This window comes from Alternaria ethzedia (assembly GCF_023757985.1).
Source record: "Alternaria ethzedia strain BMP 0044 chromosome Unknown scaffold_11, whole genome shotgun sequence".
NCBI classification, from domain to species: Eukaryota; Fungi; Ascomycota; class Dothideomycetes; order Pleosporales; family Pleosporaceae; genus Alternaria; species Alternaria ethzedia.
The window spans coordinates 854,155-878,982 of NW_026056204.1; the positions used below are offsets into that span (position 1 = coordinate 854,155).

The 24,828-nt window shown below is 52.5% G+C and overlaps 5 protein-coding genes across 5 annotated transcripts; 3 read left to right on the plus strand and 2 right to left on the minus strand.

The window, feature by feature from the left end:
• Positions 1-8,133: 8,133 nt before the first annotated feature.
• On the plus strand, positions 8,134-10,187 carry J4E87_005541 (uncharacterized protein; the record flags this gene model as incomplete). Its single annotated transcript, XM_049377153.1, has 2 exons — positions 8,134-8,139; positions 8,283-10,187. 2 exons carry the CDS (start codon positions 8,134-8,136, stop codon positions 10,185-10,187), a joined length of 1,911 nt encoding a protein of 636 aa, XP_049233378.1.
• Positions 10,188-13,540: 3,353 nt separating this feature from the next.
• J4E87_005542 (uncharacterized protein) lies at positions 13,541-15,106 on the plus strand (the record flags this gene model as incomplete). Its single annotated transcript, XM_049377154.1, has 1 exon — positions 13,541-15,106. One exon carries the CDS (start codon positions 13,541-13,543, stop codon positions 15,104-15,106), a length of 1,566 nt encoding a protein of 521 aa, XP_049233379.1.
• Positions 15,107-15,868: 762 nt separating this feature from the next.
• Positions 15,869-17,223, minus strand: J4E87_005543 (uncharacterized protein; the record flags this gene model as incomplete). The annotated part of the gene is made up of 2 exons (XM_049377155.1): positions 15,869-16,467; positions 16,524-17,223. The coding sequence occupies 2 exons, from the start codon at positions 17,221-17,223 to the stop codon at positions 15,869-15,871; spliced, it is 1,299 nt and encodes a 432-aa protein (XP_049233380.1).
• A 4,116-nt stretch (positions 17,224-21,339) lies between these two features.
• Positions 21,340-22,914, plus strand: J4E87_005544 (uncharacterized protein; the record flags this gene model as incomplete). Its single annotated transcript, XM_049377156.1, has 5 exons — positions 21,340-21,343; positions 21,531-22,035; positions 22,089-22,174; positions 22,229-22,767; positions 22,822-22,914. The coding sequence occupies 5 exons, from the start codon at positions 21,340-21,342 to the stop codon at positions 22,912-22,914; spliced, it is 1,227 nt and encodes a 408-aa protein (XP_049233381.1).
• A 730-nt stretch (positions 22,915-23,644) lies between these two features.
• Positions 23,645-24,331, minus strand: J4E87_005545 (uncharacterized protein; the record flags this gene model as incomplete). Its single annotated transcript, XM_049377157.1, has 3 exons — positions 23,645-24,039; positions 24,096-24,256; positions 24,312-24,331. 3 exons carry the CDS (start codon positions 24,329-24,331, stop codon positions 23,645-23,647), a joined length of 576 nt encoding a protein of 191 aa, XP_049233382.1.
• Between the last annotated feature and the right edge of the window lie 497 nt (positions 24,332-24,828).

Genomic DNA, 24,828 nt, shown 5'->3' on the forward strand with positions numbered 1-24,828 from the left:
CCTTCCCCGGCCTCGGCATAGCCACCGTTGCATTCGCTGGATACCTCGTTGCCGAGCAACTGTTCTTCGAGGATAAGGGCCACCACGAGGAGGGACACTAAGAGGTGGTGTTGAAAGGAAGCGCATACAGACAAGGGCGTACCGGTTGCTTCAGGCTTCGTTACTGCGGGATTGTACATATGGAATACCACACAGAACGAGCAAACAAAACTTTCATCATCTCCGGTCACCTTGTTGAGCTGCTGGATCGCTGATGGACGGCGTTAGATGACAGTGAAGTCTGGCTCAACAACATGTCCAGCTGCCTTGGAAGTCCTCGCAAGAGATATCACAACAAGACTCGGATAACGATACGGACCAAACTGACCTCATCAGCTCGTCTATGTTCCGCAGTTGTGGTGAAGCCCACGAAGCGTGCTCCCACTCGGCCAATTTACAGGACTAGGACAACGCGCTAACAATCGCAGGATGGACGCTGAGTTATCAAACGAACATCTTCTCCCAAGGCTATCGATCGCGCGATTCGTAACCTTAAGTACGCGAGAGCTTGCCGAATTCTAGAAATGTCGTGGAAGCAAAACGCTGCAGATATCCTGGACGTTACGCGAAGGATCATATACACAAAAACCGCCATATTCTCCAATCTAGTGGTCTCGGTAGTAACCGGGTTATTTTGATGTCACTCCTCAATCGGCGATCGATGTGTACGACTAGTCCTCTCCCCTTTTCTATCGCAGCAGGGGAGTTGTCTTCGAAACGGAGCTCACGACTTGCTCTTATCAAAGAATGTGGTATACAGTGCGCATTGATACACTCATGACATATCACCTATAGCCCGAAGTTTCCCCAACGAGCACGTCAGCCTTACTTTCCACCCTGCGCGCACATTCGGTCTTAGTATCCGAAGATCACCACTCTGGGTTCGAAGGGCCATCAGTGCGAAGAAACCACGGCCTCACTCGCTTGCCCACAGCAAGGCGATCACGAGCGCCAACAGCAAGCGAGCCATCGTCTCCCCGGCCTGTTCGTCCCAACAAGAAGACGGTCGTCAGCTCGTCCTCCACTTCCCGGCTGCCCCTCAGGTTCCCTGCGTGGGTAAGCAACAACGACATACGAGGTACGCACACCGAAGACGTAAGTATACCCAACTGGAACCTGCCGCATCCCCGCCAGTGTCTCAGACGGCCAGACTCACCACTCGGCGCCTCGTCATACATCTAGAACTTGCATCTCAAAACCATATCGAACTCGTAAGCCCTCAGCGCTCTGATCTCAAACTCACCACACACTCGGGACACGGGAGATATGTTCACGACAGGGGAGGGGTAGGGCAGGTAGGGGGAGGCGAGGGTTCGTGTCAACGTCGAGAAAACGGAGCGAAAGCGATCATCCAGTCGGTGTAATACCACGGCTTCTCTTCGGTGCACGCGGACTCGCGCAACGGCGCGCACGTTTTTGTACATGCGTGCTGTCACTTCTGTCACTTTTTCGGCCTTGGGGAACGGCTTCATCTAGCCGTGTGTTCGATTGGGGTAATGTTTAGGTCGTAGATCTGTTGCTTGATTGGGAGGGTCAGCCCGTTTGCGGAAGTATGGTTGCGACGTGGTGCTTGGGATGTGCCGTGATCGGCGCGGCAGGCATACACGGAGTTGTAACATGGCATGATGGGCTCTCTTCAGAGCGCGTGCGGAGGTTAGGGGTGGTGTGGTCTTCGGCCGAATTGTAGGGTATGGCTGTTCACTTCTTGGCTTGACCACCACTCACGCCGACTCACGGTTTCAGCGCTACAAGCTTACCGCTTGGCCCTGGTTCGTGCAACAAGTTGATGAACAAGCAGACTGCGTTCTCGACGCGAGGTGTACTTCATGGTGTCGTCTAGACTATCTGTCTCAGTAATACAGTGGCGGCAAAACAAAGTCGATTGAAAACCTCTTAGTATTGGCGGAGCGCAAGGTAGAATCGATGTTCTGGAACCGTCTTCTATGATGCTTCTTCTACCAAATCCACAGTTGTATCTTTCTCTCATGTAAAGATACATGCGTTGGCATGCAAGTCACCTGATTTCGACATGTAAAGCAAAACCATCCGGGCCATTTTGCTTATTCTTTCCGCCGACACAGACTGGCCTGGACACGGTGTGCCAGCATTTCGATCGTACCTGCAGCTTGAAATTACCATCGTGCATGTTGCGATGCTTGCCTTGTTCGCAAACGAGATTAGGCTCGTATGGTGGCTTGTTGTATATATTTGCTTTTCTTTACTGCATTGACCAACGGCAGTTGTAGGCATTACAACAGCATTAGTAAACTAGTCTCGATCCTTGCGAACTAGAAGGAGCGCTGATCCGTCATAGGATCTGGTCGAAGATGCACACGTTATGGTTTTTGTATTCAATTCTGTTGGACGACGATGTCAAGTGTGATCGGATTTTGACTTCAGCATCCCAATGTATGGCCTATTCGACGGGATGAACTAAACAAGCAAAAGGCGGTCGGCACTTCAGCCCAGTTCGACTACAGTATTGTGTTATTCGGTGTGCGCGACACGCATGGCGTCTATACCCACATGGTTTCCAGGGTTATGAAAGATGACCCTTTTGGCCCCTCCCTCACCTGCCCCTTCGAGGGACCAGCCGAAGAGGAATGTGCATCACGGGACCGCTGTGCGTCTAACGCTTTGACCAGTGATGAAATTTGCAGTTCACGCCACGGGCGGCTCATAGTGGTGTTGGTGGCCCTTCGATCGCCAGCCGAAGGATTCTAATCCATGTTTCACGGCCCGTGAGCCACCAGCGCACGCCTAAGAGATGAGCCTGGCACAGAGAAGATGTCATTGCTCTCTCTGTCAGTACTATGGTGAAGAGCGAGACGGAATAATAGCAATTGGAATATAGCCAACGAGGCGCCAATGGTACACACTCGGTGTTGGCTGGCGCATTCTCTGTCGGTTCTCACCACCACATGACCCATTAGTGCTGCAAAGCACATGTACGATCAAATCCGGCGTATGAACACAAGAGTGTTCGTTTTCAGTGTTCCCCATTCTTGTCCAGCTGTTCACGTCCCCAATGGCATACTATGGCTCTCAGAAACTGCTTGCATCCGAACTTGCTCAAAAGCCCAAGATCTAGGCGTCAATGAGAGGGTAAAAAAGGTTCCTGGTCTCCTGAACCCAGGCTGGAGCTTTGTTGAACAGTGGTGGAGTTCCCGTCCATGCATATTACCCCTCTTTTTTTGCAAGTCGCCCATGGAGAAACAAATTGAAGAGCTGCATGAGTACTCGAAATGATCCGCCCATAAGTTGTTGACTTCAGAGTACGTGTATGACGAGACGATATGTAAGACGTGCCGTGGCAGCACTGCGAATCCATGTATCAAAGAAAATTCTGATGTTGCGTAAGGTTCAGGACTGCGGGCCGGAACTTAGAGAGGCCGTTGGGAGCATTCTTGCATGGTGAGCTTGACGCCTCCATTCAAGATTCGAAGCTGACGGCCGTCTGGACCTCAGAGTCGTTCCACGCTCACACCATAGAGAGGCTAAAGTGAGGATTATCGATAGACTGCTGTACCTAAGCAGTGGTCGCTTACCAGATGTGGGAGTTGCTCTTCAACCGACAACCAGGTACCTAGGTAGTTCTACCTGCAAGGACTTGCTTAGAGTTAAGCGAATCTTACGTCCCGACCGGAGCTTGACCGCGTTTTGGAGTACTCGCCGGTTGACCTATCAGGCTGATGGGACAGGTGCTCGTACTTTTGCATCCGCTGCTATCTCCACAAAATGTGAGATAAAGTTCGATAGATCCGCCAGTGCCCCGTTGCATGAAAAGGCGAGAGCGTCTCTTGTTGAGACGGGTACGACTGTGGCTGCGTTTGCCCGCCTCGAACCACCGGGATGGAGGTATAGTATGTCCGCCAGTTGCCAAGGTGGGCAAGCGAAGACGCCACATTGACTCCATTGGTGGGATGGTTCTCAGTTTGGAGTTATCCACTACAGACCACATCAGCAGTTGTAAAGGAAACATTGGTACAGATGGTCTAAAACATTGAACATGAAACAAGAGTTGCTGAATCATCTTTCAAGGTCTTTCAAGAACCGGCTCCAGACGTTACAGGCAAATATGAAACGCGATACCGTCAGGGAAAGCCTAAGGTTCCGGGTCGATCTCCTACAGTTGTTGGAATTTCAGTACAGCGAGACCGTGGCTACCGCTGTCAATAGCCGTTGCATCCCGTACGCCTTAATGGTGAAACCAAAGTATAAAGCCTAGCGAGGGCGGATCCGGAGGGCTTCCGAGTTGCTGTGTGCATCGGCTTTGTTGAACCCGCATTCGGCTTTGTAGCAGATGTTCTTCAGCTTGCAAATTGCCCTAGTTAAAGTTGAATTGGGGAAGACAACTAGGTGGGGCTCAGCTAAAGTCTGCCGGTGGGACGAAAGGGGTTAGACGGCAGGAATTGCGACCTGCAGGTACAGGAAACAAGGTTCTAGCATGGACAGACCTCCGGAAGATGCAAACCTGAACACGTCGCAGAAGAGGTACGAGTTGTACCGTCATTGATCTTTGGCAGTGCCAGCATGTTCCTGGAGAAGCTCGAATTCACTGCCCAATGCCTCGAAACGAATAGAAAGTGGAGCGAAGACGAACACCTATAATTGGACTCGATGAGGTAATTCCTGTGTGCAAACGGTCTCCATGAAAGCGGACTACGGCGCATGGATAGCCACCTGGGCGTGTGGATACACCGGTGAAGATTGTGTCCGGAGGTTCGGGCGCCGAGCCTAGCACATAGGAGCCCGCTAGAGGGGTTCTCGTGAGGAGTAGCGCAGTTGTTATGCAGCCAACGTCATCTACACAACGGGGAGGCGACTGATAGGAGCAGCTCGTTGGAGCGCAGAGGTGTGGTGCGTAAGACGTGGGCCGCCGGTGCGTGGGAGCAGCAGCAAGGTGGAGGTACCGAGCAGTTCTCGCCGATCTGTGGCCAGCCGCCAGCGACCACTGCAGGAACAAGGGGAACCACGCAGCGGCCAGGAACCACTGGGACTATCGAGACTAGAGACGTGTTCAGCTCCGGCGTCGGTGGGATTTGGCGTGCACAGTCGTGTGCACAGCTGTGGTGATGGTGGAGGATGTTCCCGAGCACCTGCGGGCGTTCTTTCCAGTCCATGGGCCTACTGAGGTAGGCAGCCTTGGCACAACAATACACGTGAGCACGCTTTCACCTCAAGCCTCGGGGAAATCACAGGCCGACGACCGGCTACCCTCATGCATCTGCACAGGAACCTCAACGACGGTAACACCATCATCGGACATTTTGACATCAGTCGGTGTGCTCACATTGCGTCCATGCAGCTGGTGTAGTAGCTGACGGCCCACCACCCCCACACGGCTCACGCCTCAAGTATTGGATCTCATTACAGGCGCATTTCCCAAGAAGAAGAAAGCGTAGAGATAGGCGCTCGTCACACATGTTTGTGGAAATCTTGGATGGAGCCGTGGTACAGCGGCTGATGCGAGGGCCTACAGCCCTTACTGCTGTTGTACGCGACTGCATCACAGCATGATACGAGTAGAAGGACCGTGTTACAACACCGCCGTACCCAGAACCGTCGCAAGCTCAAGGCTATGCTACGCTGGCGGTGCGACTGCGCCAAGGTGGCGCTCTGTGCATGCTGAGTCTCTTGGGGACAGCCAGGAAGGCACATCAGAGGGGTCTCACAACTCACGATAGCCAGCACCCGGCCATCGCTGTCGTGGGGCTCTGAAACATGTTTGGAACTTACCGGGCCCGAGACATCACCACATGGACTTTGACCTCAACGAGGGCTGTTCGCGATTTCAGATCGATCCGCCCACGAGCCCTGTGTAGATTGAGACGTCTGAGTGAGGCGGGGTATCGAGTCCTTGGACACATCGTCGGCCATGGTAGGGGCTCTCTTCGGTTGTTTCAGGTTCCGCCGTCTCACGAGCGAAGATCTGCAGATGGGACGATGCTCTAGCCTCTCGTCTTCTGCTCGGACGCTTATCGCGATCCCTTTCTGACAGTTTGATTGTTCCGCGCCAGTACACGACGACGACATGCGTCAATACTTAGAGTTGCGCTTCTTGTCGACAAGCTTAGCCACAGATCCAGTCCAAAGTGGCAGACATGTTGATGCTTAGGCCTTATGCATACCCATGTGCCCCCAGCACCAGGCCTAACCCTGCGCGCATTTGCGCCGTGCCCGCCTGAAATCGCGAACCGGCATATTCGGCACTAACAGCACAAATGCTGTACGTAGCTGCCAAAATCATACTCTCCCCGACTGAGGATACCCGCTCGTATTGTCAGCACAATTTTACGCGTGCTGTGCTACGAAAGCTTCGTTGTCCGCGAACACAGCAGCGAGAGCTTACCGTCCCAGCCACGACACGTCTTTCGACGCGTTGCCAAATCCTCTCGGATGCACAACAACATACGGCCGACATTCCAAGCAAATTGGACCTCACGGCCTCGTAGCATAGCGGGCCTGGACGTGGTCAGAGCAGATATGCAGCAGATTTAACCGTTTATTTCGCTGCAACGTCCAATCAGCGCCCGCTATATCTGCCCCTGCAACGTTATATTGCGCAGGCCGACCTGTCGGGCCGCGTTCACTTGCGCGCTCATCGTCAGTGGCTCACGAGCCTTGTGAAGTCGGGCATCCCCCGTCTCCTGCACCCCTGTTTCCGTCATCCCCCAGCCACTAACAGATGCTCAGGCGCCGTCGCTCAGCGGCAGATACCCATGTCTTTCTCTCCTGCTGGCGCGCAGCGAGCCCTGTCCTGGCTCGTCCTGGATGTCACTAACCTGGTGGAGCACACTGAGCACCTTCCATCTTCTCCACATACTCTCCGCTGCTCGTCCAAGCCGGCCATGTTCCTACATAGTGAGATCATCCCTACATTTGCTGTTACTTTGCCGGCCACAAAGCTTCTTGTTCCCGTGTCACGGCATGCAATACTGCGGCATATGCCAATGATCGCTCTCCAGCAACTACAATCCTTACTCGAATCTTTGCTCGGCTACCTGGACCGTCCACCACTCCCTCTCATTCGCAACCACCGCTTGTCTCACTTCGGTCTGTGCAGTTCGCCAACCTTTACTCGACCCTAACTCCTTGACCGCATCCTCGTGTTATTCCCACACGGAGGGCAGAACCCCTTCATCAGCCGTTGCCCTGCAGTGGTCCGTGTTCAGGCTCTTACGTTCTCTCCTCCCCTGCAAATAAGTTGTCTACTTGACCAGGTACGCATATATTACTTTGGTTGCTATTGCATCTCAACTATACCTTTACCCTCATTTGGCACGCCTGGATCCTAGCCTTGGCCCAAGTTCAGTCATCTCGCCTCGTCCAACCTCGATCCCTCCAACTCAGGTCTTGTGTACCAATGGCAAGTCGTTCGCATACATCACTAACGCCTCCAGCAGGCGTATAACCCGGGCATCTGAACTCACAACATCCGAGCTCGCGTGCGCGCGACAGGTTTCCCCAGATCATCTCATCAACTTCAATGGTTGTTGCCATAACTACATCTGCCGGCCACTTGTGGGGACCTGCACACGCCATACTAGCATTGCTCGGTTCGCGTTGCTTGCGTTAGGCTTTAATTTTCTGGGGTTCGTTCAGGCTCCCAAGCCATGTTTTCGTTCCATAAAACCGATGCCTCCCGGTCTCGACAGTCATCCGTCGACTCTCAGGCCATTGGGCCTACCATTCCTACCGCAACTTCAGACTTTTGGTCAGAGCAGTACTCCACGCATTCAACTCATCCTGGCATGCATTCGCCCGAGCAACACAGAGCCCATCCGGCCAGACGAAGTTCCGTGTTCAATCTGCGGTCTAGAAGCAATACTGCGACATCTATGACCCCTTCGCTGTTGTCTCTCAGCCATTCCGAGATGGCTGATCATGAAGCTTCTTGGCATGGCTCGCCACCTGGACATCGACATAACAGCAACAAGAGTCATAAAGAGTCTACTGGATCTAGGAGGTCGTTGTTCCGCGGGAAGAAGGGCAAGAGGCTGAGCGAGACGCCCATGATAAACGTCGATGAGTTCGAAGGGGACGTCAGCGAAAGACGATCATCAATCTTACGGAAGGGCAAAAGAAGCGAGGATGCTAGTAAGTAATTCTCTTCCCTGATCCAAGGCCCTCTGCTTATCGTGACAATAGGTACGAGTCTGATTAGCCGTATCTCGAGCCCATTCGACTTTCAGCACCTTTCTCACACCGACCGACATCAAATAGCTGCTCTCGAACAGCAGTTGCCCGTCACACCATCCGATGACGTCCATTTCAGGAACTTCTCTTCTGAAAACCTGGCAAATGGAGAAGAGAGATCCACGTCTGCTCTAGGCTTCACATCTCCCCCTCGCAGCCCAGAACCTCGTCACGATTCCGAAACTGTCCCCCACTTCCCAATATCGCGACGACCCCTTCGCCTAGCCCGATCTATAGAGAGCTTCTCCCAACCTAGCCCTCGGAAACATACGCACACATCGTCGATACAGTCGCCTCATCTTCCCTTGGGACCCGCCTTCGGTACACCTGAGTTCGCGTACGAAGAGCCTACTTCTGGTCCGCGTAGATTGTCGCGATCGAAGCGAGAGTCGGGTATCTGGGACTCATTTGCTCTCTCTGCTGTGTCCACCCCGGACATACTACCTGAGATATCAGAAGATTCGTACTTTGGCCATGCAGTCACGACGCCTGATGATTCAGCCATTCACGCAACCACACCACCATCATTTAGTCCTAGTCTCGCAGATGTTGTCGAGGAACCAGAAAGATTCGTCAGCCCAAGACCTGCACCACAGCCCCCAATGAAGTCCCCGACTTCGCCGAGATCGCCTTACTTTGGATCGTTTTCCTTTCAAAATCCGCGATCTCCCGTTACCTCTAGATCACAGGGTAGAGGTCAGTCTCCTGCTTCACCAAGGGCAGAGCCTTCAGCTTCACGACCCTCATCGCAAATGTCTGACACGCTGGGCTCATTTGGCATGCCGAGGAGGATGTCTATTCGAAAACCTTATCAGCGTCGCCAGTCAAATACATGGCGCGCAATAGAGGAGTCATGGGAAGAAGATGTCGACTATATCTACGACAACGCTCTAGAAGCTGACTGTGACTTCGAATGGGATCGAGTATCTGATGACGGTGTTCGCTGTTGCGACACTCCTTCTGCTGAGCAAGCCAATCGTCGCAACTCCAGAATCACCTCCGCTGATCGAGAGCGTTTCGCTTCTGACAATTTCCGCTCATCTTTGCTGGTTCCCAGCACATCGAGTGTGCCAGAACTTGTTCCGACTTCTGCGATATCCACATCCACCCTCAGCACTGGCCTGCCACCGACACCCTCAGGATTCTTCCATGCCAACCGTTTTAGCGGCGACACCGGCTTCATGCTAAGCCCGTCCCTTCTTGTCCCGCAGGAATACAAGGAAACACGAGAAGTCACATATGAGGACTTGCTTGACGAGTACGCCGCGTCCGACCGGCACTTTCCAATGCTCGACGCCGGTCGAAGTACGACGAGCTCGGCGCGTAGCAGTCACGTCCGACTAAGTAGGCGAAGCTCTTATGACAGCAGCCTCATGTCCTCTTCTCAGAGCTGCGGTCTTTGGAGCTCCCCTGTGAGGCGCTCGGCAAGCTCTGCCGGCAGTGTCCCAGAGCTGATTCCGTCCCGTCGTAGCCGCAAGTCGCTTGGCTTCAGTCTTGCAGCTGATCAGTTTTCAGAGCAGATTGCGTTCCTTAACGAAGACAAAGAGGACGATGACATTACGCCACCAGGGCGTACCCTGGAAGGGCGAACATTCTTCGCTTCAGACGACGATGCGCCTCAATATGAGGAGCAATCTCGCAGCTCCATTGAGACCGAGCTCAGAGCCTCGCTTGATTTGGCTCGACGTGGCTCACAGCGTGCCAATCACTCTACTGTCGAAGAGGAGCTCAAGTCGTCGCTCGACCTTGCGCGCCAAGGGTCGCAGCGTTCCACCCGTGCACCAGCGCGCCAGCACAAACCCGCCCTGTCTGAAGGTGCCGCCAAGTTCCTTTCCGTCTCTGCTCCGAAGGAGGATCAACCAACCAAGCCACGTAACCGCGCAGCGACCACCGCGCAGTCTCGTTCCCCTATGTTGTCTCTCTTCCCGACACCCCCACGCAACATGTAAAATACTTCGCAGATGTAAATCAAGCCATGACCATCAGCGACCTCACCCACGACGCACACAGTAATAACTCCATCCACCCCGCGTCCCTGAATCGAAGCCCAGGAGGCTCATGAAGCATGGCTGGCTATGCTTCATGTCACGCTATCAACGACACACAATTGCATTCGATGTACATATTGACGAGTCATGTTCTCTCCCATCTTACATATCACTAGCAGTCCCATCATTGACGGAAGACTAAAAGTCGGAAGGTCTCTTTTTAGTTTTGCGCATTTCGGGTTCCTTTGCGTCAGCTTTTCACCAGCTCGCTTGCATGCATTTTTCGGCGCACCTTTGTCTCATTACATAGACCTATCTTGCCATATCCGCGCACAAATCATCTCCTATGTCACAGAGGAGAGGAAATTTTCGCAAAGAGCGCGAGAAGTAATTACTAGCTGTTTTTGGAATCATCACACTCGACAGTTGTCACAGTCGATCTTGCTCTCTTTTGAAAGATGCTTGCGAGCGTTGCAGTACAAATCAAATAAAACATTTCAACACTTTTACATTTGTGATATTCAACGCTTCTGCCTGTTACTTGCCCATACTCAGCTGCGCTGGACCACGTAGGTACATGGTGCGTCACCCTGACATACACAACTCCCTGTGATTTCGTCGCCACCATTTCGACGATCCACAGATCCGACCCTTACGATCCGCGCCGCAGCTCTCCATCGGATTCGCAGGCCCGCCCTGCATGAGCTTGTCCGCCCGCGCCATTGGCGTAGTACATGCAGGTTGGACGGGAACTCAGGGAAAACCTTGGAAGCAATACCGTCACTTGAGCGCGACGCGACGTCACGTCATCAATATGAACGCGCGCAAGCCTGAATGAGCAACACGAGGGTTTCGCATAGCCGCGAGAAGACGTGCAGTGTAGTCCGGATAGTTCAACACCGGTTCCCCTGATGGAGCATGGGTTTGAACTGGTCTAACGTGAACTGCGCAACGGGACCCGTTCTCCAGCCTTTTGTCGCGTGCTTTCCATCTATGCCGTGTTACCCAGATACTCATTTGGCTACGAAATGGTGCAGATTGACGCAACGCCGCAATTAATGTTGGCGGCTGCAGCGTATAGGCGCATGTGGCGAGACGCAGCGCGTCGTCCTGAAGGGGATGTAAACAAGTGGGTTTCCCGTCTCAATTGGTTACGGGGCCGATGCCTCGAGACGGACTTTTCGCAATGAAGTCGCCCAAAGAGACCGGTGTCGTGGTACCGAATGACTAACGACAGACACATGCAGTGGAGATTTTTGTGTTGGTATCGGAGGTGACTTAGCTGTTGGTGGGTCACCGGCGTCTAGCCCTCTAAGGACCTTTGACGGATTTGGAAGCCATCAGATCGATCAGATAGTCAGTCCACCGCGGACACACGACCGTTTGAGAAAGCATGTTAAAAATGGTTACGATGACCGCGGCGTCAAGGGTTTTTACCCTGCACTCTGTTCGTCTATGCACCCGCGTATCGCAGAAACTGGGGAGGCGAGCAGCAAAGCGCACATACTGATCTGACAAATACCATGTCCTTAATGTTGGGGCGGTAATAGTAAGGATACTGAAATAGGAAGCAGCCCGGGAACGATCCACTCTATCCACATGGCAGCTCCACCAAAGCCTCCATTCTGAAGGTGAGTACTGACGAACTTCTGCTCACCGGAGCATAGACTCGATCCGGTCCTCTACCTAGACTGCCGCTCTATGCGCAACCAACCGCGCCTAATACCAACAGATTGCAAATGCAGGAACCAAATCGTCCTCCATCCGAAACCCGGAATGGAATGCGCGCAAGTTCATAGCGATACCGAACCGAAGACGATCGTCCGGGTAAAGGTCTTCAGAGACCCCGGCCACATGCAAGTCAACTACCAGGGCATACACACGGAGCGGGACGTTCGTTATAGGTCCTGCTATGGGCCAAGGCGTAGAGAGTGTGTGGCTCGGGTAATAGAGAGGTCGTTTGGAATTACCCGTGCCGCTGAACGTGCTCGAAGCGAAGTCGGTTGTGCTCTTACATGGGACTTGTGTTTTATGTGCTTCGCAGGCATCAGTAAGCGTGCGCATGCATATGCACGTGTAAGCGACTTCAGGATGACATTGTGACGAATCGAGGGTAGAAGCGCGGAGATCGTCCACAAAGAGACGGAACGACTAGCCTGAATATCGTTCGAGATGCTGTTTCATGTGCGGTGGAACGTTCGTGAGGCTTCCTGAGGCATTCATTCAGCCTATGCGAGGTGTAAGGACTTCGCCGGTTACTCTTTTGATCGACAGCTGCTGCATTCTCAGAGTCCATCTCCAGCAGAGTAAGTACCTTGACTTGCATTGCATCTGATGAGTTGTCTTGACCCAGGGCAACCATGACGATCGCGCCAGTTCCAACAACTTCTGTATGTCTCTCTAACTTCCAGCTGGCCTTAGTGTCGATTTGGATATCGGTCCAGCTTGAAGCAGCTTCTGTGCGATGGTTATACATTAGTTTGTAACGATTAAGCAATGAGTGCTGACTGATTTTACATGGGATGGAAGCTGCTGGAAACCAACAATGAGGATCCAAACATTGAGGCCGCGCAGCTGTGCCGCAGTATGGTAGTGGAGTCGCTGCGATTGATACTCAATGACCTGCCAACACAGCATGTCGCACCGGCCACATCTGTACGCCAACCCTTCATGACAGCCTTCCAGGATTATAACATTGATGGGGACTCCGTTGTAATGTCTGCTCGAATACTAGACCGCATTACGAGCTTGCAGTCGTGCTTTCTTTGCGTTATTCAAGTCAGGCTCGTATCTTCATCCTCGCTAGTAGACCCGTCTCTGCGCAACTCACTCTTATCGAAATTCCTTTCCACCTAATAAGTTAAGGGTTTGACGCAATCCTGGAAGAAATGGACGTGTCGCACTGCAAACCTTACGGAGACATCGGCTCTTGTCATCAACAATCGACCCAACTTTCGACAGATTAGGATCGATAGGTCGTATTCAAAGATAGCGGAACACTTAGTAAGGTAGCCGGCGGGATGTCGTTCAGCTTCTCAAAGACGTGTGTCGTGAGTGTCAGAAAGATCTAAGTGTCAACTAGTTGAGTGCTGCATCTGGGCGGTCTTATCTCCGATGTCGCATACGTCATCAGTGGCCAACACTTTCGCGACGCGACACTCTGCTTTCATACGCCACAATTGCCATGTGGACTGCACCTACTACTTGATATATCTGGAACCCCAAATATCGCTTCTGGTCACAGTTTGCGCCCTTCATTAGACCTTGCACGCCCTCTCAAGTTCCTTGGTAGACTGCAATACAAGCCGCGCATCATGGCCTTCCGGATGGGCCGCTTTGTACCCGGGCCTGCCCGCTTTGTACCCAGGCCTTCACGCCTCACACCGCGGCGTCTTTTGTTCATCACATCTGCGGGCGTACTTTTCTGGTTTTTGTTCTTTAGCTTGACCCCAATCACCTCGCCGCTTCCGCCTTATACCGGACCCCATGAGGTTGGCATACTGGATGTTGAGACAGAGGTCCAAAAGAGAACCATCCATGATGCGATACTGAAGGCGACTGGAGAGAAGGCTTTTCAACTGGACACGTTGGCCATCACCTTATACTACCCATCCTCTCTGCCTCTGGCGCCGCCCAGCCAGCGACCATGGGCACGACCGTGGCTTCCTCAGCCTGTCTCGCTTATTGGCGAAGGCTATGCTCGTCTTGCCGGAGTGTCGAAATTATCTTCGGTCTTCACCTTCGGTCTCTGGCTCCTTGGTTCAAGCACAGTCATTCCAGGTGTCGTTGATGCACCAATCCTTTCCAGTGCTGAGCAAATTTTGGGCGAAGATGGTAGTGGTGCAGGCGAATTTGGAAAGATCATGAGCGCAGCAGAGCAAGAACATAAAGAGTTAAAACGAGGCGACGGTCTTGGAAGTTTGCCCTGCGTTGTCTTTACGCATGGCATGGCAGGAATGAGCCAGAGTTATGCACACTACCTGGGAAGCATTGCAAGCCACGGCTACGTAGTCGCTGCCGTCGAACACCGTGACGGTAGCGGACCCGGTACCATCGTCCACCATCCTGATGGTATGGAGCGAAAAGTCTGGCACATGAAGCTCAAGGACCTAGAAGCCGATCCGCCGATGACCGACCTTGACCTCAAGGCCGCACAGCTCAACTTCCGTGAAGCTGAGATCAGCGAAACCATCAAACTCTTTGCGCAACTCAATGCAGGTGACGCACCGGTCGTGAATCTCAAGCCCGACTCACCGCGGAATGCTTTGCCTGGTTTCAAGAACCGCCTCAACCTGTCAGCAGTCACAGTCGGAGGTCACTCATACGGCGCGACGGGGGCTATGCAAGCACTGAAATCTGCTGGCTCAAAGGCAATGCCTATCAATGGTGGTATCGCTTTAGACCCCGGCAAGGGATCTGGACCGCTGAACAAGGACATCGACGTACCGATACTGGTCATGCAGAGCGGAGAATGGACAGAAAAGCAGACGGCTTTCTACGACGAAGGATGGCACTTTGAGGCCGTGAAGAATATCATCGATAACGTTAAGGAGGGGTGGTTTATGACCTTGTTGGGTACCGCTCACCCGTCTTGTACCGATGCGCCTCTTATCGTTCCTTGGATCATGAAGATGGTCACCGGTACGACGCTAAGTAGCAAGGTTGCTCTCAAGGAGTACATCGACGCTTCGGTCGCCTTCTTAGAATACCTGCGGACAGGCGAGAAGAAGGGGGTCTTGGAGAGTGGTGTCACGAACGCTGGAGGGCCTTTCACACACGATAAACCACATGGTAAAGTCCAGGGCCCGGACGGCGCTGACTGGGAGGTCCACACCGTTCCGAAATCGGAAGAGGCTGCGCATCTTTTTGTAACACTATAATACTACAGCAAGTAAACGTGCTTTATCTACCTCTTTGTGCGTGACCGAGCCTTAGGCTGATCCACTCTGTCTCCATGGTAGGTTACCTATACCAATGACCGTCCGTTCCCTAAGCTCTCCGTAGACGTTCTTCCACTTAACCATCAATAGAAGCGAAGAAAAAACAAGTCATACCACTGGCAGGCAAAGTGATGCACTGTAGTCCTCGACGCATCCCAACCACGCTTTTCAGCCATCGGGCGCATATTCACCCGCTGCGCCTGTGCGTACAATCGCTTTACCACGGGTGATGCCTCAGCCTCGACAAGGCGACACGTGCATAAGATACCTTGATCAATCCGAACCCAAATTCCAATCGAATTGCGCGGTGGTAGCGAATTATCAGTACTGTGATACTCAACTACGACTTTTGATGAGTTGGTGAGGGAACTAGTAATGGGAACAAAGCACTCGCTGACGTGCTCATATATCATGAGTCGTATCTCGGTCGGGAGATCAAGTAGCCGGAATGGCTGGACCGTCTCGTCGGTCGAAGTACGAGACCGTGGCTTTTCATGAAAACGATTCATGATCTCGGGATAGAGGCTAGATTTAGTGTTAGGTATTAGAAGGAGGGAGAGTCTGGTATTGAGGTTGAAGTAGTGGTTGACTGAGTGGATAGCAAAGCAGCCCACCTGTGTTTTCATTACGGATGTCAAGCGCTAGGGTCATGTGTTCAAAGCGGAGTGGTGTGTTAATATTCATCTCATACATCCATTAGTCTCACTTGCCCCACAGCCCAAAGCCCTTACTGCCGCCTCTTGACCTAGGCTGCTGTTTCTTCTTCTTCTCGGGTTTCTCTAATCTCTTACAGCTCACATCCGCCTTTACCATCATGAAACTCTGATCGAAGACATGTCCATTAGCATTACCGCATCGTTCGAGTGCAGGCGCAAGTGCCAATTCTACTCGCCTGCCCTTTGCGCTGCCATTGACGCCATATCCACCACTGCCGTTCTCGTCATCATCTTCATACACGTCCTCCATTTCACTGTCGTAGAACCCGTAGCCCCAGTATTGATCCTTCTTACCGCCAGTGAATGTAACGAAGCGATAGTCGGCGAGCTGGCGCTTCATCTTCAAATCTAACGCAACAGATGCTGAAATGATGGTACCCAGTTGTTCCTTCCCTGAACGCAAAGACTGTGTGGACCAGGGCCGTAGTTTGCGGCGCATGCGACTGCAGAAACGGGATATTCGTTTTAGGACGGGCGCGGCATCGAAAGTGGGACGCCATTTGCCATCTACCTGAGGGACTAGGAGGTTTACGGTCATGGCTCGCCATTGGTGGTATTCTTCGGCTTGGGCTTCGTTCTTAACAGCTGTACCTTGTTAGCATTGTAATCATTAGAGATTCACCGGGGGCGGGGTAGCGTACCCTTGCGCAATGTGTCGTTAATCTCGCGCAGCTTCCTGTCTCCCAGTTTGCCTGCCCATACATATCCACTGCCCTTCTGCCAGTTGTTGAATATCTTTTGCTGCAGCTTCATCCAAACGTATGCTTGGATGAGGAGCGGCCGTTCCTCTGGGTGCTTCAGATACGTCTGGTAGTTGTCCGTGAGGTTCCCAAACAGTTCCTTCGCTCTAGTGAGATATGGTCGCTTGCTCGTGGCTTTGATGGGTCCGCCGAAATACTCCTCACTCCATACTCGTATCTCATATCGCAACGCGAGTAGCTCTTCAATCAAAGTGTTCTCTTCAGATTTGTACACGATCGAACGTTTTGCAGGCATCCCATGTGGACCCATGCTCCTCCTCTGCAGCTGTTTCCTCAGCGCATCTCGCTCTTTTGTGACTTGGTAGTACCGCTGTATGAGATCATCTTGGCTGTTACCCCTCGACGCGTCTGGTCGCGATGGGCTTTTGGGCGGTACGAGGGGACTGATAGTCGCGCTCAGTCGTTGCGGGCTGCCCAATGCCGATGATTCGTCGGATGATGTCTCGGCCGATGTCGCTGTAACTTTCTCGAATTTGAGCGGTGGTATGTAGGGCGCCTTCCGTCTATGCCTGGGTATCAGGACCTCCTCGTCAGACCATTCGTCTCCGACTTCGGGGAATGGATAGCCTTCTTGCTCCATTACAGGTGATTCAAGGGTCGATGCAGATTGCGGTTCTTCAATAACTTCGGCGGAGGGGCAGGTCAGTTTGAGCGACTTGAGGGTAGAATGGCGGACGTCTATGAATGCGACTCGGTCAGCGCGCTATATCCCAATAGCCCCAAATGCCCACACGCACCAGGAGATAGAGTCGCCATCTCAACAAAGACTGAGCATGTTTGCCCTTCTGGTATGCGCTCAATGTTGATCCCGCGAGCGGTGAAGCCTCTTGGTAGTCTATGCTGCTATGCGTCCGCGCAGTCTCATCTCAGATCAGCTTCGGACAAGCTCGCAGCGGGGCCGGCGATGTTTGTGGCCTTGGGAGAGTAGACGGAATAATCTGGACGAGTTGACGGGCACGCCCTCAGCAAGGAAGATGGCATGGCGCAGGCAAGCTTTGCTGCTATCTAGCCCAGCCTCGCCGCGAAAGGCAGCCCTGGCGGTTCAGCATGAACCACTAAGAGCGGGCAGACGACGAAACGAGCTGCAATCACACCAGTGACGTGTGACGAAGTGCATGCAGACGGCGATGGGTCCACGATTGGGTGAAAAAGAGGAGGCTGTCGGCATCTTCGCTTATCTAGCGTGCGCCTGTCACCTGAACCGCGACGGGACGACTTCGGGATCCACCTGAACCATGTTCTTGCCAGCAACAACACGTCTTTTCGTGTTCACGACCGTCTGACACGACATGTTCACGAACTCAATTCTGCTGTCATGGTAACTTGGCAATATACGCAATTTCCGACGCGCCAAAAGCACAGCGCGCAAAGGCCGCTCGGGCGCTCTAGAGGACGATAACAAGCTCCATCCTGGAGTACCAGAATACCTCCGGCCTCCGCATTCTCCACACTGCACATCACCAATCATCTTCGGGTACCTTGCCTAGTACCTTCCCCAGCCCCTTCATTGCAGGAGAGCAGCAGTCACCCCATCCCTTAGCTTCAATGAGGTCCCTGTCTTTGCCCAGCAATTTCCCGGCGGTGGCTCGTCAACCTTGAATGCCGCTGAATTACACCTATCACCCCCAGCTTGTAGGTAGTTCCAATTCGAGCAAAGTGCAAGACATGTATTGAGGTCTAAGACGAAGGCCTTGATCAGTGTCCGCCCGTCGGTGTCAAACCCACAATGCTTGATGAATTCGTATTGTCCTGGATTGCCCTCCGGTGCCCTGGGTGTGAACGATGTACTGTTGCTGGCTGGGCAGTCCGTGGTTACGAGGGAAGGGGGTACACTCGTGGGTTTAGAGGAGGAGAAGCTCGGTGGTCCGGAGGACGTTCGATCACTTGAGCCGCCTGTGCTGGGCAGAAGTATAGCGGTTGGTGCGCTGCTCACACATTAGTATACATTTGCCAATGGTTTCTCTAGGCATGGGGGAACTACCTCTGCACAGAAGATGGTGGCGCATTTTTCCTGTTCCCTTTGACTGCTAGCGAGCCACCTACAGCTCCGCCCACAGACGCAGCGATTACGACAATGCTTACAACGACCAGTATGGACCAGAAGAGCCACGGTTTCAAACTTCCGATCGATTTCGACTGGTTCTCTTTGAGCGTGGGGTTTCCCGTAACGACATGTTGATAAATCCAGGCTTCCTTCCCTTCATCTTCGTGCTCCACGGCGTGCAGACCTGATCCGACCACAGGGAGACCGTCTCCACCACAAGGTTCCGGTAGGTTATCGCACTCGATGTGTCTCGACATGACACTGTGAGTAGTCTGAATGGGCTCAAGATTGTCTGCCTGCTGTTGACCTTGATCTTGATCTTTGAACGAAAATCCCGTAGATGTAAAGAGCTAAATAAATGTCCAGCATCTATTGAAGGTGTTCGGATTGCATGGGTTCAGTTGGTAAAAGCATATCTTATTATATGGTTGCGTAAAAGCGCTGGGTGTGTAACAGATACGATGCCACATAGGGGCGAAAATTCTAATATAATGTGAGATACGAATAGAACTGAACAACATTGCCTGAGAGCAGTTATACGATCACACGACGCAGCTGTCTATTTACATCCAATAATCTTATATAGAAATGGGGCTGGGAAGGGTGAACCTGGGGTATGCCTCCAAGGCTGACTGCAAGTATCGGATGGGGCGGTTTTTCCAAATTTGACCTGGTCCGAGAAGACTGAGACGTTGCTATCCTCACTGTCGGTTTTCGTTCCAAATTACCCTCTCACTCTTATGGAGCATGTAAATCCAGTCAGGAGGTCCGGAGATGCCTCCATTCCCGTGCAAGTCAGCATCCCGCTGGTTCTCATTGAACTGTGGACGATAAGCGCCTCTGTGCTGCCTGTGATAAGCACATTTTTGTGGATCCCAGTCTCTAATTTTTTCCGTGCACCCAATGCATCTGAGTATATAGAACTGTAGCCGGTAGATCTATGGTAAGTGTCGACGAAGCGGAAGGGGGACGTGAACTAGGAATTAGGAACTCCGAGGTCACGAATCAAGCTTGCGCTTTCGGAATCGCGATGTAACTTGGATGTGCAGGGCAGTCGAAAAGCACGGCCAGTCACAACAACTGACCGACGCCGTTCTGGTACCTATCAACTGAATGAATCGAATACCGCAAATGATTCCTTCCGGTCAGTGTGCTTATTTCTGACCGTCAGATTTTGTAGCTGGAAGCAGTTATCACTGTGACAGGACGTTAGCATGTGATACTATGACGACACAGGGTCCACATCCGAAGCTGGAGACCTCGGAGCACGTTTAGGCCGTCAACGGGAGTGGCATATGAAACTTCCATGCATGTACCGAGGTGTCTGCTGCTGTTAACCTTTGAAAGCATTGGTCGGATAGTTCTCGGAGGAAGATTGTTGATCGTCGCTAAGGCCCAAACGGGTAACGGCGGCCCGTCAGCTAGCGGGGCGAGAATCGCAACGAACACCAACGCGCGACGGAACCAATTCCTCCCCGGGGGCCGATCCACCCTGTCGAAAACTTCAAGACTCTCATGCAGACTATCGCAAACCGTCCCCGAGCATGGTAGAATCGAAAGTCGGCATATCGTCTAATTCGCCGGGCTCAGCAAGCAAACCCAGCGGAGGACGACATCGCGTCATCTCCTCTTGTTTGACATGTCGGCGCAGGAAAGTCAAATGTGATCACGTTCATCCAGTATGCGGTTCTTGCATGCGAGGAAGTCATGTGTGTACCTGGACAGATCAAATACCGGCATCCACTACTACTGGAAGGATTTCGAAACCCACGGCTGGGGCCACTGGAAAGACCGGGAAAGGCAGTGACGTGCAAGCCCGGTTAGACAGACTCGAATATCTTTTAGAGAAAGCTGTTGCGGGACAGGGGGCGAAATCCACGGCATCCGTACGGTCCAGTGTTGAATTAGACAGGAAAGAAGTGGAGGCGCTGACCCCATCGTCGAATAGTCAGACTTCCCATGGAGGAGGAATCGCTTCTGATGGTGGCGACGGGACCCTCTTGTTGAACGATGGGCAGTCTCAGTTTGTCTCTTCTCTGCATTTTGCATTACTGGCCGATGAGGTGAGTGCCGCTTTTCGACATGACAGAACATCGCTCCGAGTTGCACCGAGCGAAAGCTACATTCATTCTTATTGTATTTCTCTGTTTCTAGGAATTTTGAACAATACTGATTGAGCTTTAGATACAAGACATCAAGGCCTTGCTTGGTGATAAGACCGACGAAGAGAGGAAGGAAGTGCCGCAGAGCAGTCTGGTTGACCTACTTTCCCTCGGTCGCGCAGGAGCCGGATCAAATCTAGAAAATCTGCTACCGAGCACAAAAGAGCACCGTGACACGCTGTTGGACGTCTACTTCGCAAATGTAGATCCTATGGTGAGGATTACCCATAGGCCAACGGTGATGCGCAAATTTTCCACCTACAACAACGAAGCACATCCTATGGCCTATGCCATCTACTTCTCTGCGATCAACTCTCTGCCTCCAAAGGTAGTACACAACAAGTTCGGCGAGACAAAGGAATCACTCCTCGATCGATTTCAGCTGGGTGTTGAGATCTCACTGGCTCGGGAAAACTATCTCACAACATCGAATCTGGAGATATTCCAGGGATTTGTATTATGGTTGACCTGTATTACCAGAGAAGAAGATATGGGTAAGTGTGCTAGATGTTTATAGTTCTGCAACGCTCACACACAAAGCAGGAAAAGCGTGGGTTCTGATAGGCATTGCATTTCGCATCGCTTTGAATCAAGGCCTGCATCGAGATCCATCGTTATTTCCGACCGGCTCCATGGACGCTCTGACTATTGAGCTACGTCGGCGTATGTGGCATCAACTAGGGCATTTGGAGTTCCGGGCAGCAGAATGCAAAGGGCAGGAACCGAGCATCACCGAAGACTTCTACACGACGCTATTTCCACGAAACATCAACGATGAGGACCTTGTAGATGGGGCAAGTCCCGGTCCGGCCCCGTATGACGAACCGAAGTTTACTACTATGACGTTCCAACTTGTCCGGTTCAACGGCATGCGAGCTTTACGGCGTATAGTTCAAAGCACTTACCGCCTTGAACGCCGCATGCTGGACTCAGGACTCCATGGAACATCTCGTCCTGATCCAGCACAAGAACTCAGAGATCTTTATGAGCAGATCAAAGTGATGCTCGACGAAGTTCATGAAGAGAATCAGCGAAAATATTTGCATAACCTTAACCCAGAGGTACCAATGGAGAGGCTGACGCTGGGACTGGCTTCACTGTTGGAGTGGCGTGCCTACTTACTGTTTTGGCTTCGGATGCCGCGTGCTTACCGCGACGTAGTCTTTTCGGACGAGATCCGCCGATCGTACGTTTTAGTCAGGTGCTAATGAGAGAAACAACAACGGCTGACAATGCTAGGATCTTCGAGAAGTCGGTAAACTGCGTCGAAACACTAAACGGAGCGGCAGCCGATGTCGATGCTGCTCGCTTCCAATGGCACATTGGTCCGTAGCCCCGACAATACCTACCCAGTGAGACACAAGAGCTAACTTTCAAAGGAGGAATCGCGTCTTTCCAAGCCATCATGCATATCCTATCAGAACTCCGCAACCCCCTTTTCAACGCACCTGACCGCCAACGCGCTCTAAGAGCCCTCCAGATGTCTCGTATCCTCCGCGAGAACAACAGCGCCAAAGCATGGCAAGCAGTCAAAAACATGATCGACAAGGCCGTCTCAGAACACAATCTCTCGCCAAGAGGGCCGCCGCAGCCATCGACTACCTACGTCAGCCAACCCATCGTGCCTTCCATTCCCGTGCCGCTGAACAACAACGCACCCAACAGCAACACGGGCGTATATCCGGCAATGCAAGGCATCCCAAGCTACGCCTACCAAAACCCGTCTGCAGCTTATAACCAACAAAACATGCCAGGGCCATCTCAACCAGAACCCATGCAGACTCAACCCGACTTGCTACAGTCCATGCAGTCCATGCAAGACAATGCGCCTTGCTGGGACGACATCAATCTCAACAACATCAACAACATCGTAGGCGACGTACAAGCTAGCACGGATGTAATTCCCGACTTTGATTTCGTAAGTGACCATGACATGATCAGGTAGACAGGGTCATTTGGCTAACAAAACAAGGGTTTCTGGGGCGACCCTTTTAACTACGAAAATGAACCTGCAGCCATGCCGTTGCAAGATGGCTACTTTCCTCAGTGGAGTGGGGGAATATGAAGGCAACGCACCAAGTCGCACGAATAACTTCATTCACAACTCCAACCCAAAGGACCGGTACCGTAGCGCGGTCATTACGTCCACGAGGGGCTCTTCCCTAGGTAAGAGCAGACGACGAACTTTCACTCATCATCTTCGCCAACCACTCTACTCTCAATGATATCTGCCACCGACGCATCATATGGTTCTCCAAACTCCCATGGATGATGCCGTTGTTCTCAAGCGAACCGGTGACCCTTTTAGCGCTGTCTCGGTTTTCGACGCGAGTCGGACATGGGCTAAGGAGGCCTAATCCACCACTCTTACTGTTCATGTGTTGTGTTTAGTATGGCGTTTGCTGGAGGTCCGCCCTGGACGACGGCTAGAACGGACGGATATGTACGTGTTGGCATAGAGCTCAAGGGTCATTAGGGTCAGGCGTTTCATAGATCGAACATAGAGGAGCGGGTCTTTGTGATAAGGTTAGCTGTAGGAGTCGAACATCAAGAAAGCATCCGATTACATGGACACGTAAAGACAAGCCGCATGCAGTGTGTTTGTGCAAGCCGTAGAATTAAGTTGGCGAATGGCAAAAGCATCAGACGTCCATGTTATACAATTAGCAAGCGCATAGTCGCTCAACCAAGTTCGTACGTAAAGTGCGAGCGAACCGAACAAGCTCTATCAAGAAAGACAGCTCCCTTGCATACCATATGCATGGCAACCCCGTAGAAACGGCACGCCAGCCCGTCTACTCGTCCTTGACACCGCCACGGCCCGCACGCTCAGCAGCCTCAATGCTCTTCTTATCCGTCTTGATCTCGCCGCCGCTCATGGCGCCCATCATGCCACCAGCCGCCTTCCACGGCCTAGCGAGGTCACCGGTTGCCGGCTGGCCGAAGAGGTGGACCTTGACGAGGTTGCCTTCGAACGCGCCCTTGAGGGGGATGATGGACTGGATGAGGAGCGGGTTGGTGTACTTGAAGTAAAGGTGCATCACGCCCATCATGCCGACACCCATTAGCTGGGCCTTGAAGAGCTCGCGCAGCTTCTGCAGGTCGTAGGCTTTGACGGTGGTAGCGACGAATTTCGGTTCTTCGCCTGAGCCCATCGGGGCCGGCTCGACGTATTTGACGACAGTCATGTCTGTGGTGTGTTGTTAGTCGCTGTGTCGGTCTACCCTGGGCTTTCTTTGCACGCACCATTCTTCTTGTTGATCTGCGCCTGCACGTAGAGGTAGATACCCGCGATGATCAGGTTGGAGACGATGTAGAGCGCGCGCACGCCGTTGAGGACAGTCGGGTCGTCGAAAGGTATCTTCTTGGAGATTTGCATAAATCCCAGGATGATGACCAGGTTGGAACTGCAGTCGAGTTAGCAAACTGTCTTCAACACCGGGCGCAGTGGATCCGGCGTACATTTGCGGGCTGATTGCCATTGTGACGTTGGAAGCGGATTGTTGGGGTGAAGAATTGAAGGTCGCTTTCGCGATCGTTTGACAAGAAACTGGGGGTAGAGATGTGGTTGCGCGGAACGTGGGTGAGAGGGTTAAGAACAAGCGGGCGACTTTTGTGGTGGGCGAGGGTCATCATTAGCGCGCGACCCAAGAGGCCAGGTTGTTGCCCGCCGCTGGCTAGCCCCAACAGGCATTCACCCTTCTAGTCTTATCTAATGCCTTCTCTAGACACATAGGGCGAGAACGACACAGAAGTTTTGGTGCGCGTCACGAGTATAGAAGGTGCACAGGTCTATGATGGAAGATTGAGAAGGCCATTCGCGCCTTCTGATCGTTCTGATGCAGGGTATCTCATCTATAGTCCCCAACATGCATATGCCATAACAAATCCAATATCAAGCCATACTCTGTATGTTCCAATGACGCCGCGCTAATGATTCAAAACTCCCTCGCCGGCTTCGTAGACACCCAATCGCGAA